General features: G+C 41.8%; 1 protein-coding gene across 1 annotated transcript in view; it reads left to right on the top strand.

Annotated features, from left to right (window-relative positions):
- Fyb1 (FYN binding protein 1) overlaps positions 1–16,295 on the top strand; it is a 125,185-nt gene that overhangs the window by 88,542 nt on the left and 20,348 nt on the right. Inside the window, exons 4-9 of the mRNA XM_042054675.1 lie at positions 8,049–8,095; positions 9,658–9,677; positions 10,221–10,255; positions 11,527–11,647; positions 14,013–14,172; positions 15,602–15,746. Of these exons, the coding sequence (XP_041910609.1) occupies positions 8,049–8,095; positions 9,658–9,677; positions 10,221–10,255; positions 11,527–11,647; positions 14,013–14,172; positions 15,602–15,746 (528 nt within the window). The remainder of the gene's footprint in view (positions 1–8,048; positions 8,096–9,657; positions 9,678–10,220; positions 10,256–11,526; positions 11,648–14,012; positions 14,173–15,601; positions 15,747–16,295) is intronic.

Below are 16,295 nucleotides of genomic sequence, written 5' to 3'. Positions count from 1 at the left end.
ACCACCAGTGTGTCTAATGACTCCTCTTTCAGTAACATGAGACTGGGATTCAAAAAGGCAAAGAAGAGGAAGGAACAGTCAGCAGGTGGCACTGTCTAAGCAAGGCTTCCCCACAGAGCACATAGCTGTGAAATTGCAGTGGGTATCTCAGGCAACCTCTAGCGAAAGCTGACCAGAGGCTGGACAGACTATAAGGTTTCCACAGGGAACAGAGGAGCTGTCTTGCTGGTTCCTTGAGCCTGCCAGAAACCTAGAAAGAAAACAAGCATCCACATCAATCGCATGGTTGATAAAGTCACACACAGCAAAACACTTTTATCCACTGGGCCACTCCCACTGCAGCAAACAGTTGTAGAGAAAATGCTTCTTGTTTATAAGTCACAGGCCAGCCGTAGCAGCATATCTTTCTAAAACAAGACAAATCTGAGCCTGCTGTGTTAACTCTCTAAAAAAAATTCCTCATCCCCAGCATCCACCAGGAGAAGGCTCTTAAACAGGCTGTAGGAAGAAGAGGGCATTTCAAAAGCAGTGCTATATCGTGGGATGCTGAGCAACATTGCCAGCTTTGCAAGGAATCACCAAGAAGACCAAGGGCTTGGATTCTTAGAGGGGATACCGTTGCCATCAGTTATTTATACAAAGTTCACTGAGTAGTAAGTTTTGCTTCGTTTCAATTTCTACCATATTAGGGGCTCCTCTTAGTTGGTGACTTGTGTATGATCTGCTAACTTCATTTAAAAAAAAATTCACTCAGAAGAAAAATGGAGAAGGTAAAAGGGGCTTGGGTGTTTTACATTACCTGGAAAATCTATGCTTGGAATATCGGGAAGCTAATTGTCACATGCACGAAAAGGGGAAAGCGTGAAAGCTAAGGATATCCAGAACGAATTTGTTCCTCCAAAAGAGAAAGGGTCAACAGTTTTAAAGTTCCCATCAGTAAATTCCGCAAGGAGGAAATATCTAGATTAGAAAATTTCCCCCGTAGAAGGGGAAGTTAGATAAATACATAGAGGAAACGAAAGCAGAATGGACATTCATCTTCAGGCTTAAGGGTTTATGGGACATGTATGGGTTGGACTGGGGTTGGAAAAGTAGAAGACGCAGGTCTTCTGATGAATGTCTCCCTGATGCTTCCTGAGTGTTGCTCTGCAGGCCTGCAACTGCTTTCCAACTAAGCAAAATCCGCTCTCAAGATCTCCTAAACTTTTGAAATATTCACTCAGTACATCTTTGAGTCACTCCTCTGGGATCTTTCAACTAAGCTCCAGGGAAGATCGTGTGCAAAACAGAGACCCCTCCCTGCCTTTAGAGAAAGCAAGGGCCGGAGTAAGAGGAGCAGTCGCACAAGTAAAAGACAGGGCAGTGGTCAGCAGAGCAGAGTTAGGAAGGCCGGGAGGGATATGTCCAGATCACAGATGGCTACAACTTTACACAGAGATGTGAGGTAGCAAAGATGCAAGGAAACATGGGAATGAGACCTAACGCTGTGGGGGAGAGAGAAGGAATAGAGGCCTCGAAGACCCAAAGGCTAAGGAAGAGGTTAGCAGGACACAGGACACTCGAGATAGCAAGAGAAGGGGCGATTGGAGAGGAGTCAGCTCATGGAGGGCTCCATGCATTGTGACCACCCGTGGCCATCACCCTAACTGAGATGAGGACCCCTGTGGTTTGGAGTACAACATCTCCAAGCTTTTTGACTTGTGTTTTTTGTTAAAGTCACTTAAAGTAAATTGGCAAGGGTAGCAGCAGAACTAGTTAACTGTTGCAGAAATGCAGCCCAAGACACTGAGGCATTCTAACCAAGATGGGCTGCTCTGGGGGGTGGGGGCGAGAAATGTCTGCACTGTTGATAACTGTTCAGGGGAGTGTCAGCAGAAATTGGACTTAGTTATAAAACTCACATTAAGGATCATTTGTGGCTCCAACGCCTTTGGTTTTAGCAACTGAAAAGACAGTGACTCCTTCAAATGACAGAAGGAGGCTGCAGGTGAGTTGTCTGAGACCAAGTAAGTTCTGACTGGGAAGTGGGGAGATCGCTCTGTAGTTAAGAATGCTTGCTGCTTGTGGAAGAGGAAGTGGGCTCACTTCCCAGCAGCCACGTGGTGGCTTGCAGACATTCATCTCCACGGACTTCAACAGTCAGGCACATTGTATATACACATGCATGCAGGTAAAGCATCCATATAAAGTAAAATGAATACATCTAAAAGGTCTTTGTTAAAGCAGTCGTGGCTCTGATAAGCCTGGAATATTATTTAAAGTTCAAGGGGAGCACCAAGGAGACAACTGGAGAGTTGAAAATGGAGAGCTTCAAAGAGAGTTCTGGTAAAGACACTGAGGGGAGAGACATCGGACTTTGTCCCACACTCAAAGTGATAAGGCTGGTCAAAGTTGGCCAAGGAGAGAAGGAAGGAATACAAACAGAAACGACAAAACTCCAGGTCTGGCCTGTGTGGGGAAAACGGGGACAGAGGAGATAAAGAGGAAGAAGGAATAAAGTAAGCATACTGAGGGACCAAAAATGGGGCCCGTGAGCAAGTTCCTCAGATGCTGCTGAAGGCCAAACAAGAGACCGTCGGGTGGTAGGTGTGACGGAGTTAGGACCAAGCTTGATGCCAAGGGGTGAAAGGTGAGGCTGCAGAGGCCTCTGTTGTAATGTACCAGAACATTAACCAAAAGCAGGGCAAAGGAGGACAGGGCTTGTTTCATCTTATCCTTCCAGGTCGCACTCCATCATGAAAGGAAGGACGAGCAGGAACTCAACATAGGAACCTGAAGATAGGGACGGTGCAGAAACATGGCTTCCCGGCTCACTTGCTCACAGGCTCGTGCTTTGCTAGCTTTCTGATATGGTACAGGGCCATCTACCTAGAGACAGCATCAGACACAGTGGCCTAGGCTCTTCTTCATCAGTTAAAAACCAAGATAATTGTCTGCGGACACCCCACAGGCCACCCTGGTCTAAGCCATTTCTTAATCAAGGCGTTCACATCAGACAATTCTGAGCTGTGACGAGCGGATGATTTACACTAACTAGGACAGATGGCTCGAGCGGGAAAGTGCCTGCCACACAAGCGTGAGGCCCTGGGTTTGACCCCCGTCACACGTGAAAAGTTGTGTGTGGCAGCGCGCATCTGTAACGCCAATGCTGAGGGGGTGGAGGCCTTATGGAGAAGGCAGAGACTGGTAGATTCCCAAGGCTCACCGGCCAGCCAGTGTAACCAAACGGCAGGCTCTGAATTGAGTAAGAAAGACCCTGATTCGAAGGATAAAACGGAAAGTGGTAGAGGAAGAAGCCTGACTTCAACCTCTGGCCTGCGCACGCACATGTGTGCGCCCACACAGGTATCGAGAAGAAGCCGATACAGACACTGTGTACAACATAGGGCAATGGCTGGCGTGGGAGGAATTTTTGTTTCTGTTTCTGTATCTGGAGACAGGCTCTCATGTAACTAGAACCTAGGCTGACCTCAAGTATGCTCTGTACCAAGGATGATAATGAGCTTATATGGAAATAGCAACATTTTATATGGTGATTTAAAAAAAAAAAAAAAAAAGCCCGTAAAGAGGAAAAAAAAGAGTGTAGACGGGAGAATTCCTGGAACAGAGTCTTCCTCAACTTCAGTCTAGTGAGGGATGGGTTTAATGGCTGACAAGGTTAGAGCTCTCCCTGGGTACACAGCAGAATCTCCAGCTCGGGTCAAGGGAGGAATCTGGAGAGAGATGGACCTTGACCTTGTGGGGCCTGTCCCACCTGCTTCTGAGGTTCCTCCCAGGGGTGACTTGTAATCATATCATTCAGGTCAGTTTACCGTGTTAAGTATGAAAGGTCTGAAGGTCAAGAGGAACCAAAAATCATGAATAATTTCCAGGATCGTGTGGTTGAAGACAACGTTAGGTGTATTTTAAATTGTATTGTTTCCCCACCTAGTGGTCAGACTAGAAACAGCTCATTGCATTTTCTTCTATGTCACTCAGACTTAGAAGGGAAATGGACCAAGAGGTTGAGCTTTTCATTATTAATCTTCAACTCTTTCCCTGTGGCACATTTCTCAGTACTGTTTTAAAATGAATTAAAATTCTATCTGCGTAACCGGCCCTTCAGATGAAAACAGAAGCAGCGGCTGAGTTTTTATAGACAAAACACATCTCGTGGTTATAAATAGGAATAAGACAGGAAAAGTGAGGTAATGAGAAGTACTCCAGAATGGGAAGTGACTCAGGCTAGAAAAGGAAAGGGCAAAGTGTCCTTCCCCTGAAGTCCCTCCAGTTAGTATAGGGAGAGAATGTACCCGCGTAATCTCATAATTAACTACAAGGGCTTCGAACTTTCCAGAACTTGAAACTTGGCACATCGGCAGGCCACTGCCAGATAGCCTTACCTAACTCCATTTGGAAATGTTTTGGTTTAGGTGAGTCATAATTTTGAAATTTCTCTTAGGTTAAGGACGGAAAGACGTGTTCCGGAGTGAGGGGCTCGTTCCTGTTAAGGGCGGGTATAAAGCAGTTTCATGTGTCACACACACACACACAGAGAGAGAGAGAGAGAGAGAGAGAGAGAGAGAGAGAGAGAGAGAGAGAGAGAGAGAAGGATTGAGGGTGACATGTTTGTCTTCTTGTGTTATTGCATCATGTTATGTTAACATACAATGTTAAAGATCACATTAGCAAAAACTGTAGGCAAGGCTTACTAAGTGGGGGGATGAGGAAAAGCACTTCTAACAGTAGAAGAGGGGAAGAAGCTTCTACTAAAGATGGTGTTCTTACGGTGAGCCTGAGAGAAGGAAGAAATGAAAGATGGAAGGATTCATGGGGCCTACTAACTCTAGAAAACTGGCAGATGTTGATGATTAGTTTCTATGGAGCTGAAGAAGAGGAAGAAACAACAGGTGACTTGAAGTTTCAGTGGGATGTACGGATGATGGTGCTGGTCCTTGATGTAGGAAAACTCGGAAGAGCAGGCTTAGCTGCAGGGAAGGTGCTCCCTTCAGCAACGGGCTGGAGGACTTCCAAGACTCCTATACCTCTGAAGGTACAAGACCACTGAGGTACAGTCATGTCTCTGACACTCAGTAGAGAGACCTGGCTTAGAGATTTCACCATGGACGTGACCAATGTTGAGCAGGGTGTTCTTACAACACGGTGTTGTAAGAACCTATGGAATCCATCACGAACAAATGTAGAGTAAGAGGAAATTAAGAAAGCCAAAAAACATAGAGATGAAAAACATCATTGCTTATAGGGGAAGCTAAAAGAACATAAACTCACAAAGGAAACTGTAGGATAGTGACCAGAGGAACAAGTAGGTCAGGAGGTATTTCCTATGAAAACAAAGGCAATGTAAGAATGGCAAAGTGACCATTAACGTGAAGAGCTATATAGCAACTCTAGTGAACCTGATCTTTGGGAGTCTTTAGAGAACTTGGCAATACAAGACAGACAATAATCAATAAAGAAAAGAGGAAAGGATAAGAAGTAGAGCCAATGAATAGGGGCTTTTAAAAAAAACCTGGCTGTGGGAAAAGGGATTATCTTGTGGTAATGTGGAAGATTTGGACAGGCAATTGTGGGACAAAACTTTTCTTGAGGAGACACTACACACATATCTCTCCCTAGATAAGAAACCCAAGAGAGACCAAACTATAAATACCCCCAAAGTCCAACGTGGTGAACCAATGTGTTTTATTGGGTAACTTAGAGGAATATACATGAGGGATTACTTACAGGAGCAGAAATGATTCAAAGACCAAAGCCTACCCCAACATGGGAGACAGCTCACAAAAGCTGGGAACCCCGAGCACATCACACAGCCTGCAGGTAGCTCCACAGATGAAAAATGTCCCAAAGGACTCGGCTGTTCTAAACCTCTCCCAGGTTGGTTTCTGCTTCTTCCAGGCAGCTGGTCTGGTCTCAGAGCCTTCTTCACAGCTCAGCATGTCAGAGTCTTCTTTGCAGCTTGGCATGTTTCCTCTGAGGGAGTGGGGGTGAATTTAGTCAGTGTCAGGGACTTCCTGAATTGATTGTGGTGGCTTGCCTTCGTGCGGGGAAAGAATGCTTCAGAATGTGTCAATCTCTGAGGAACTGTTAGGCAACAGCAAGAAAAAGTCTTCGTCTTGTTACGGGTAGTGGCAACTTGCACTGACGGAGAAAAGCAGGAGTGAGAGCCTCAGGCGTGAGGATGAAGAAAGAGAAGACTATAATTACCATGACGACACACGGAAAAGGGAGACAGTAGAAGACGCAAATCTTCTAAGAAGGTGGATGTAACAGGATATAGGCAGAGAGAATGGTGAGCTGAAGGTAAGCATAGCTCAGCTCCAGATACGTTTGTGTTCTGAGGGGCTATATCTTAATAGAAATCATTTTTCAGTTACTTCTATTTTATCAGTAGAACAAAATACAAGGTTATCTGATTTCCTAGGAGAGATGATGAGATCATTTTTGAGGAAAAGCGGTCAAGGTTTTGAATGGTATCCAAAAGGATAAGTCAAGAAAGGTGGGCTAGGAAGAAGAGTAAGTGAGATCATTAGAGGGAGAGTTGAGATTGGAAACCAGTTACTTGTAATGCTCAGAGTCAGAATGGTTGACTGTTTTCTACACATTTACTCACTGGTCTCAGGAATGGGGTGCATAGCTGGCTACATAACATACTGAGAACTTGTGAGTCCCATGTACCAATGCTGCTCTTTAGCAGAGCTGGGGTAAGCACTGGAGAGGAAGGACACACAAGGAGTTCAAGCATTTGATGGAAGTGAAGCTGGTGTGACCTGTTTTGGAAGGTGGATTAAGTCAGGGGTAGGAGTAAACTCTTCCCGTGTATGTGCCGGAGAACCAATAAAATGCTGGGAGACTCCTTGTGTTGAATAACTGACTACAGATGGGCCTGTTAGTCCCCAAAAGCAATGGACCCATTGAATGTGTCCACAGTGGTGCCGTGGGTGTAGTGAGTGGTTGCATGCTTTTAGTCCCAGCATGTGGAAGGCAGAGGCAGGCAGATATCAGTGGGTTCAAGGCCAGTCTGGTCTACAAAGTGGATTCCAGGAAAGGACAGTCAGAACTGTTACAGAGAGACCCTGTCTTGAAAAACAAACAAAAAAAACCCGAAAAAAACAAACAAAAAAGAACAACAAAAAAGAATGGATAGTGCTGAACTTGAGTTTCCTTTTTTTAAATTTTTATTAAAAATTTCCGCCTCCTCCCCACCTCCCACTTACCCCCTCCCCCCTCCACTCCCCCTCCCTACCCTGTTCAGAGAGCAGTAAGGGTTCCCTGCCCTGTGGGAAGTCCAAGTTCCTCCCCCCTCCATCCAGGTCCAAGAAGGTGAGCATCCAAACAGGCTAGCCCCCCCCCCCCAAAGCCAGTATGCATAGTAGGATATAAACCCAGTGTCATTGTCCTTGGCTTCTCAGCAGCCCTCATTGTCCGCTATGTTCAGGGAGTCCAGTTTTATCCCATGCTTTTTCAGTCCCAGTCCAGCTGGGCTTGGTAAGCTCTGAATAGATCAGCCCCACCATCTCAGTGGATGGGAGCATCCCTCGCAGTCCAGACTTCCTTGCTCATGTTCTCCCTCCTTCTGCTCCTCATTTGGACCTTGGGAGCTCAGTCTGGTGCACCAATGTGTGGCTCTGTCTCTATCTCTATCCATCGCCAGATGAAGGTTCCCTCACGGTCCTGACTTTCTTATGTTCTCCCTCCTTCTGAACTTGAGTTTATTAATACTCCTTTTTTCTTTTAAAATCCACAGTAACAGCATAAACACAAGACTAAAACCTACTCCAGCGATGCGTGAATTTTAAGTCAGAGTAAATATTAATAAGAAAACAATAATTCAATCGCTTTCTTTTTTACATTTTTTTATTTTTGAGACTATATTATAATTACATCATTTACCACTTCCTCTGAACCTTCCTAAACAAACTTCCTTGCTCTCTTTCAAACTCGGGGCCTCTTTCTTCATCAATTGCTGTTACATGAAAATATATTTCATTTTTAAAGTGAGCAAGAGTGTCTACTTTGTTCTCACATATTTTTTTCTTTCTTGTTTTCAGAAATACTATAAATGAAGAAAATCAAGATGGTGTCATGCACTCTGATGGTAAGGGTTAACTTTTTTCAAAAAAATTCTGAGCTGCATGTTTGAATTAGTCAAATGTCATGGAATCATTTATGGCATTACCATCGTTGGTCTATATAGGATGCCGTGTTTTATTTATGCCCCTAGAATCCTCATGATTCATTACCTTCTTTCTCTCACTATAAGCAAACATCCTAAAATACTAATGTGTGTTTGCACATATTCTTCTCATGTGTTTGTGTGTGTGTATGTGTGTGTGTGATTTATATAAAAACTATGTTATAGGTTTTCTTTTTTTTTTGGTCTTTCGAGACAGGGTTTCTCTGCACCTTTTTTTTTTAGAGCCTGTCCTGGAACTAGCTCTTGTAGACCAGGCTGGCCTCGAACTCACAGAGATCGCCTGCGTCTGCCTCCCGAGTGCTGGGATTAAAGGCGTGCGCCACCACCGCCCGGCTATAGGTTTTCTTTTGAGAATATTCAGCATAAAGTTTTTTCCCAGCCCCTCCCCTCATTACCGGGTACATATGTAGTCCCTTGTCACTAAGTACTGAAGGGGAACCCCACACAGAGGGGGCTTCCTCCTGGACCCTAGATTAGGTACAGACCACACACAAACATCTGTCTTCACGGAGACCCTTTATTAAGTGAGAAAGAAAAGTTGAAGCGGCTGCTTTCTGACTCAGGCAGAAAACAGCAGCTAATGACCTTACGGGTGTCATTTTTAAGAGGAGGAAAAGGGAGGACCTGTTTTAGAATGGACTAGGATAGGGTGGTAAAGGAGATAGGAAACCAAGAAGGAGGGGAAGAGGCCTTGGGGGCTGTTGTTTGCTAGCTAGCTCTTCACAGCTTGTTCAGCCTGCTTTCTTATAGAACCCTCATGACTACCACAGTCCAGCAATGGTACCACCCACAATGGGCTGGGTCCTCCGCCATCAATCACCTATTAAGAAAATGCCCTACAGGCTTCCCTACAGCCTGATCTTGGGGAGGTATTTTCTTAATTGAGGTTCCTGCCTCTCAAATAACTCTAGCCTGGATCAAGTTGGCATAAAACTAGCCAGCACTGTCCCTGAACTCTCTTTACAATTCTCTTGTCCTATCTATGTGTATTATTATGATTGTTCTTAATATTATTGACTTATTAATTATAGCATTGTGTCTTGATATCTGATAGAATGTATATTACACTAAACTCGAGTAGTCTTTTTCTTAACTTAGCACCTTGACTTGTTTGATACATGAAAGCAAATCCCAGAGAAATAATGAGCCAAAAAGTATGGACAATTTGTGATTTTTTTTTCTCTTGTACACTTCACACAAGCACATAGATCAAATGCACTATGCTTTATATACAGCAGTAAAATGTAGCATAAATGTTTTTGACTTTGGCATTATCTTGTGAAAATTAATAAAAATAATTCTATAATTAAATTACAAGTGTTAAAACTACCAAGTATCTAAGGCACATTTTTTGTGCCTTAAAGTGTAAGTTCTGTTATACTTTGAACTGATATGAGTATTTTATCTAATGACCACATGTTGAAGTACTTCTTAATTACAATGTATTTTTTTTAATCCCGTAGGTCCTGGAACTCTAGAAGAGGTCAGATATTTTTATTTCTCTTTTTCTATTGCTAAAATTGGAGCATTTAACAATTATTATGACTCACTTTCTATTGTTATCAACAGACAAATAAAAAGTTTTACAAGTATCAATGGTATTTTTCCATTACTAACCTTACTTAATTGGAATCCTTGAAATATTATATGCAGGTCAGTATGCTGACTCATGGTACTGCAATGCTGAACTTCTGTGTGACTGCACAGCTAATGACTGAGCAGGACAGAGAATGAAATTTCCTTTGTTTGTTCCTAAGTATCTCGCAATTTGAAAAAGAAAGAGAGAGAGAGAGAGAGAGAGAGAGAGAGAGAGAGAGAGAGAGAAAGAGAGAGAGAGAGAGAGAGAGGGAAAAAAGAAGGAAAGAAGAAAGGAAGAAAAGAAAGAAAGAGAAAATTTCAAATAAGTCAATTTAGGCTCAAATTATATAAACTCATGAACATTTATTTTAAAAATAAGTTATCAATGAAATGCATGTATGATCTTTTGCAATAATTACAGGTAATAAATGTCTGTTTTTCTTGCCAGGAACAAGAGAGTGAAGGAGAAACATATGAAGACATGTACGCATTGCATTTGTTACCATAAGAATTTTCTTCTACAATGAATACAACATTTTATAAGAGGGAGCATGGGTGTGCAAAAGCACTAGGAAGAAAAGGCTTTATTTACATGTGTGATTGTAATCGCAAATGGAAGTTTCGGTCTCGCCTGGTCCCTCAGCCATTTCGTCCCAAAGAAACACACAGAGGCTTATATTGATTATAAACTGTTTGGCCTATTAGCTCAGGCTTATTGCTAATAATACTAAGCTTACAACTTAAATTAACCCAAAATTCTTATCTATGTTTAGTCACCTTTTATCAGTACGGTATTTTCATCTTGCTTCCTCTGTCTGACTGGTGGCTGCATCTCAGCCTTTCCTCTTCCCAGAATTCTCTTAGTCTGGTTGCCCTGTCTATACTTCCTGCCTGGCTACTGGCCAGTCAGTGTTTTATTAAACAAATATGGGTGACAAATCTTTACAGTTTACAAAGCATTATCCCACATGTAATGACATCCCTTATCTCACTATGAAGGACTAAAATTGGCTTACTTCTCCACGCTACATAGGACTCTGGTGACAAACTGCCACGTGAGACCTGCAAGCTGCTTGAGTGACAGTCAGGGACTAGACTCAAGAATTTGTATTTCTCCCTCTCAGTATCCTGAGGAAATGGATTCATTGTGTATTGTACCTTCTTCACTCAGACACAGAGGTACTGTGGGCTGTCATTAGCATCCAGATGCCCACATTCTAATCTGTTGGATAGATATGAAAAAGGACTTCATGACTCAACAAAAGAGTTCAAAAGAGACTGAGAAGTTCCTTGGAAATTGTGTGAAAATAGGAGTTATCTTATTCAATCAAATGTTGAGCTCAGGTGTCTTAATTTTCTCTATCTAATTATTCAACCAGTTCTACCGAATCGCTACATCAAAATTAATATGACTGCGTGTGAACACATGCTCATGCACGCCCATGGAAATGAGAGTGAGAGAGGTCAACAGGCCATGAGGATGGGAACGGGGCTTCCTGATTAGTGCCTTCCCTATGGTACACATTGCAGGGGGGAGGAGCTGGGGCTGCCAGCGAATGTATCTGTGACTGAGAGCTTCCTGCTGGCTGTACACACCATCTCGCACACTCGGAATATTCACATCTTTAGCTTGTTACCCCCACCTCCTCTTTAGAGACATTCTTCCGTAGTGGGTAGACACCTCTCTGTGTAGTGGTTCCTGACCTACAGACCCCTGCTTATTGTAGCCACAACTTAGTCATTTCTATTCACAGAGAATCGTCCAAAGAACGAGACAAGAAACGGGAAAAAGAGGAAAAGAAGAGGTTAGAGCTAGAACGGAAGGAACAGAAAGAAAAAGAGAAAAAAGAACAAGAACTAAAGAAGAAATTTAAGGTAAGAGCCCACTTGCTGAAGAGGAGTGCAATAGCATCATTTTGAAGCTTTTTTGTAACATTATAAGAAAATTTACCGAGTTAGAGAGTTTTTTAATCATTGTTTTGAAACAATGCTTTTTGTTCAATACACCACCTCTCTCTACCATCAAAAATGAAACAGGGCAAAAAATCCAAATAAAATTTAAGTAGTTTATAATTGGCAGGTACCCAGGGATTATATGTTGATTGAAGAAATGAATAGCTCATTACTGTGTGCCATGCATCTGGAACCACACACATAGATGTCCCATAGTATCACATATCACATAGTAGTGCAATGAACACAGTGTTCCTGGATGAACTACATTTCCTTGGAGCTACTAGAGACGCTGGCATCTGAATCTGAACTATACGTTTGCCTTTATAATCCATACTTTCTGATTTCTAAGAGCTGCTGTCTCTCATGCCACTTTAAATGCCTAAATTTCCAACCTCTATCTTCTCTGATTTCTGGTAATTTTGTCACCTCTATTGCCACCATCACTGTGCTTCATGCACGATTGAACTTTCTTAGCAATACCATATTTGATGGCATAACCCATCTGGTGTGTTCTGGTGCCTGCCTCTGAAGTATTTGGAGTGATGATCTGAATTACAAAACTAGTATTCATTTTTAAGGAAATTCATATCATTTTATTTAAATAGTTACTCCTTTAAATATTTATTTTACTAGAGGATTTAATGCATGGAATTACAAAATATGACTCATGCATAACTTTCCAGTACATTCGTTATGTTAAAGCAAAAGTGTAACAGCACGATGCAAGGAAAACATCCAACTTGGAGTCATTTGGATCAATGTGGATTCCAGCTGCACATACAAGCTCTGTGCTCTTGGACTTACTACTTATCTCCTCCGAGGTTCAGATTCTTAGTCTTTAGAGTAAAAATAAGTGACATTTTTCTATAGTTTGTTATGGGATTGAATGAAATATTATATAAAAGCCACTGTATCTACTATGAGTTTTCACAGTTTTTGAAAAAAGAAGCTTTTTTTAAGTACAGGTAAAGTTATGATTGCAATGTGAAAACTAAAATATTTTACTCACGCAGAATGTGTGACTACCAGAATGTATATTCTTCAAGTAAAAATTAATTTAACTCATAAATATATATATAGTACTTTTCACACAAGATTGTTTTCAAGAATTTGAGATTAGTTTGAAAAAATACGTGATACAGTGTTTCACACTCATTCAAATAATATTGCTAATAACTAAACCAAAATGTAGAAGTCATATCAACAGGTAGGAACTCAAGCGTTGTCAAGTCTGGGACCTTATAAGCTATATCCCACCCAGGTGCTGATAGACACCGGGGTTTGTGGAGTGTGAGCATCCATCAGAATCATAGCATATCATAATTCAACTTAGATTTTCCTTTTCCTTTCTTTTTGCTGACATAGCCATGTTTATTGACCACTAAAACAAATTAAAGATAATAAACTGATACGATGATATGTATTTCACTGATGTAGTAAGAAAATGCCAGCATGTAACCAGTTCACATTCTGAACACTGTATGGATTCAAGTCCAGTGCAGCTGCAGAAGATCTGTAAATCAAATATTCAAATTACAGATTGTTCACAAACAGAGGCCAACTTGAATAAATCCAGCTCAACCCAAAACCTTTCTACCTGGGTCTGCTTTTACTAGTAAGTCCCATAACTTGATAGAGTAGTTTGCTATCAACCTAAGCTTTAAAAATGTTTTCGATAACATATAATTAATATGTCACACAATTGATAACAGCATAGATTAAAAAACAGTTTCTCCCCCAAAATATCACAATCCACATATCTATTTATCAAAAGATGAAAGACACCGTATCAAAGACACCAGTTTAGGAAGATAAAGTTCACATCTAGGGACTGATGCTTAAGACATATTATACTGCTATTAATAAACCACAATGCTATCCAGAATATTAGTTGCAAAAACTTTGCCCAGCATTTGTTTACTATTTTTGAAGCTATTTCTAAAATGCTATCTTATTTGTAGCAGATAGTATTTACCACAGGTTTATATTCAGCAAATGAGAAAGTACGGAAGGAAGGAAAGGACAGATGGGCGGATGTAAGAAAGGGTAGGCTAGTGTACATGAATACATACATGGTGCCCTTTGATTAGATGTTCTTTCCAGGGTGCTTACGTTCATCAGATCCCCGCCACGCTCACATGATCCACAGATACATGTTCTCCTGTTCTTTGTTGGTCTTGCTGCACCTCTGTGATTTTCCCTTGACTCTTTCACCAGGAAAGACAGTTGTGGGATTGTTGTCTTTCAAAATTGTATTCCTTAGTGGTTTTCTGTCATCTTGTAGCTAACAGGCCCCATTCAAGTTATCCATCATGCAAAAGCTTGTTGTGATGTCAAAGGAGGAAAGAATGAACTGAGCTTCAAGCAAGGGGAGGACATTGAAATAATTCGCATCACAGACAACCCAGAAGGGAAATGGCTGGGCAGAACTGCCCGGGGGTCATGTGAGTGCACCTTCTCCTGAGCCTTCAAGGGCTGGCTCTCTCTCTCTCTCTCTCTCTCTCTCTCTCTCTCTCTCTCTCTCTCTCTCTCCCTCTCTCTCTCTCTCTGTTTCACTCTCTCATTCTCTCTCTCATTCTCTCTCTCTCAATCTCTCTCATTCTCTCATTCTCTCTCTCATTCTCTTTTTCTCTCTCAATCTCTCTCATTCTCTCTCAATCTCTCATTCTCTCTCATTCTTTCTCTCATTCTCTCTCTCAATCTCTTTCTCATTCTCTCTCTCTCATTCTCTCTCAATCTCTTTCTCATTCTCTTTCTCAATCTCTCTCATTCACTCTCTCTGTTGTTTCTGTAGTATTTTTGATTAGTTCTTTGAGAATTTCATATAACATATTTTTATCATACTCATCTTCCCTCCCCCAACTCTTTTTAGATTCAACCTCTCTTTCCTTTTCAACCAACTTTGTGTTATTTTGTTTCCTTTTTCTTTTCCCATCAATACCAATTTACACTACCCAAATATCCTTGGATGTGTGGCCTTTCTCTGGAGTGTGGTCTATACCAGGGGTTATAAGCTTAGGAAAAACTGACGCTTCCTTCCCCAACAACTAACAATGACTAGCTGCTTCTTGGTTAAGGGGTGGAACTTCTTGCCTAACTCCTGACTCATGCTGGGATTTGATCTGGCCGGGTCTTGACAGGTCTGGTGAACTCTGTCACAGCTGCTGTGAGTTAGTATGTACAGCTGCCCTGCTGTGTCCAGAGGACAGTTTCCTTGTAATCATCCTCCACTTCCAGCTCTTACACTCTTTCTGCTCCTCTTCTGCAATATCCCTGAGCCTTTGGAGGACACACACAACCAAAGGCACTTCACTAAACACTAAAAAGATGTCTTTCTTGCAATGTTGGCTTACAGACCTCTGCAGAGCCACAAGTTTTATGTGCTCTGTCAGAGGCTTACTCTATGGTACTTTTAAGTGAGTCAAGAATCAATTTGAATATTCTAAAGTGACTGGCATAACACATTTCTTCTAGCAGAAGGGGAGAACATAATGGACTTTGTCAAATTTTACATTGCTCCTCACTAAAAAGAACTACATTTGCCATTTTAGACTTTTTTCTCTCTACTTATTCAGTAGGATTCTTTTTCCTCTCTATGTACTCAGTAGCATGTTCCTAACATGAGGCATGTGGGTCTGAAAGACTCTAATGTTAATCCAAAAGGAACATATGGCTAGGCAGATCACAGGCTCTAGGAGAGAACTTGGGTATGCACTTTCATAGCCTGTGAACCAAACCCAGAGTTTTGGGCATTCCCGGCTCCATTCCCACCCCTAAAGAGAAACATGCAAGAGTAGATGAACAACTGATACTTAAATTATAACTCTAAAGTGTTTAAGCTCCGGTTTCCTGGACCCTTTTCCCTTTTGGTAGATGGTTACATTAAAACGACTGCTGTGGAGATTGACTATGACTCTCTGAAGCGGAAGAAGAACACTCTCAATGCTGTTTCATCGAGACTTGTTGAAGATGACCAAGAAGTCTACGATGATGTGGCTGAGCAGGATGCTCCCAACAGGTGTGTGACACACAGACTGTAAGCAGATCACCGTCCCCTTGCCAGACACCATGTATTTCAAGATTCCACAATTTTACCTTCTGTGTCACCGAATGCTCTCAATCGCTACACCAAATCACCATGTATGACAACCCTAGCTTGAGTGGAAGGCCATGGGACACTCCATTGTCTTTTAATTTACTTGTTGATCACATGCATCTCATTAACTTGATACATAATGGGCTGTATAATTGTGTTAAACATGTTTTCTACTATGAAGCATTTTTAGAATATTTATTATGATTTGAACTTAGGGACATGTCTAAATGAGTATGATTCTGGAATCTATGGAGTAGAAGATATAAAGTATAGTTCCCTTTTTTTCACCCTTCAGTCTCTGAGTCTAAATGCACTTCCTGTCATTGTTTGAAAATCTAACAGAAAAAGAATGACCTCCCCTCCATTCCTACTCTAGTAGACTGCTTAAAGTCAAATGTCAGTCCACTATGATCCTTAGATAACGATTAAAGGTCCACTTTCCAGTATCTATTTTCTCAACTACTTTAGAGT

The sequence above is a fragment of the Arvicola amphibius genome, chromosome 3 (assembly GCF_903992535.2).
Source record: "Arvicola amphibius chromosome 3, mArvAmp1.2, whole genome shotgun sequence".
Taxonomy (NCBI): domain Eukaryota; kingdom Metazoa; phylum Chordata; class Mammalia; order Rodentia; family Cricetidae; genus Arvicola; species Arvicola amphibius.
Note: the sequence above shows the minus strand (reverse complement) of the source record. Positions and strands in the feature narration are given on the sequence as shown.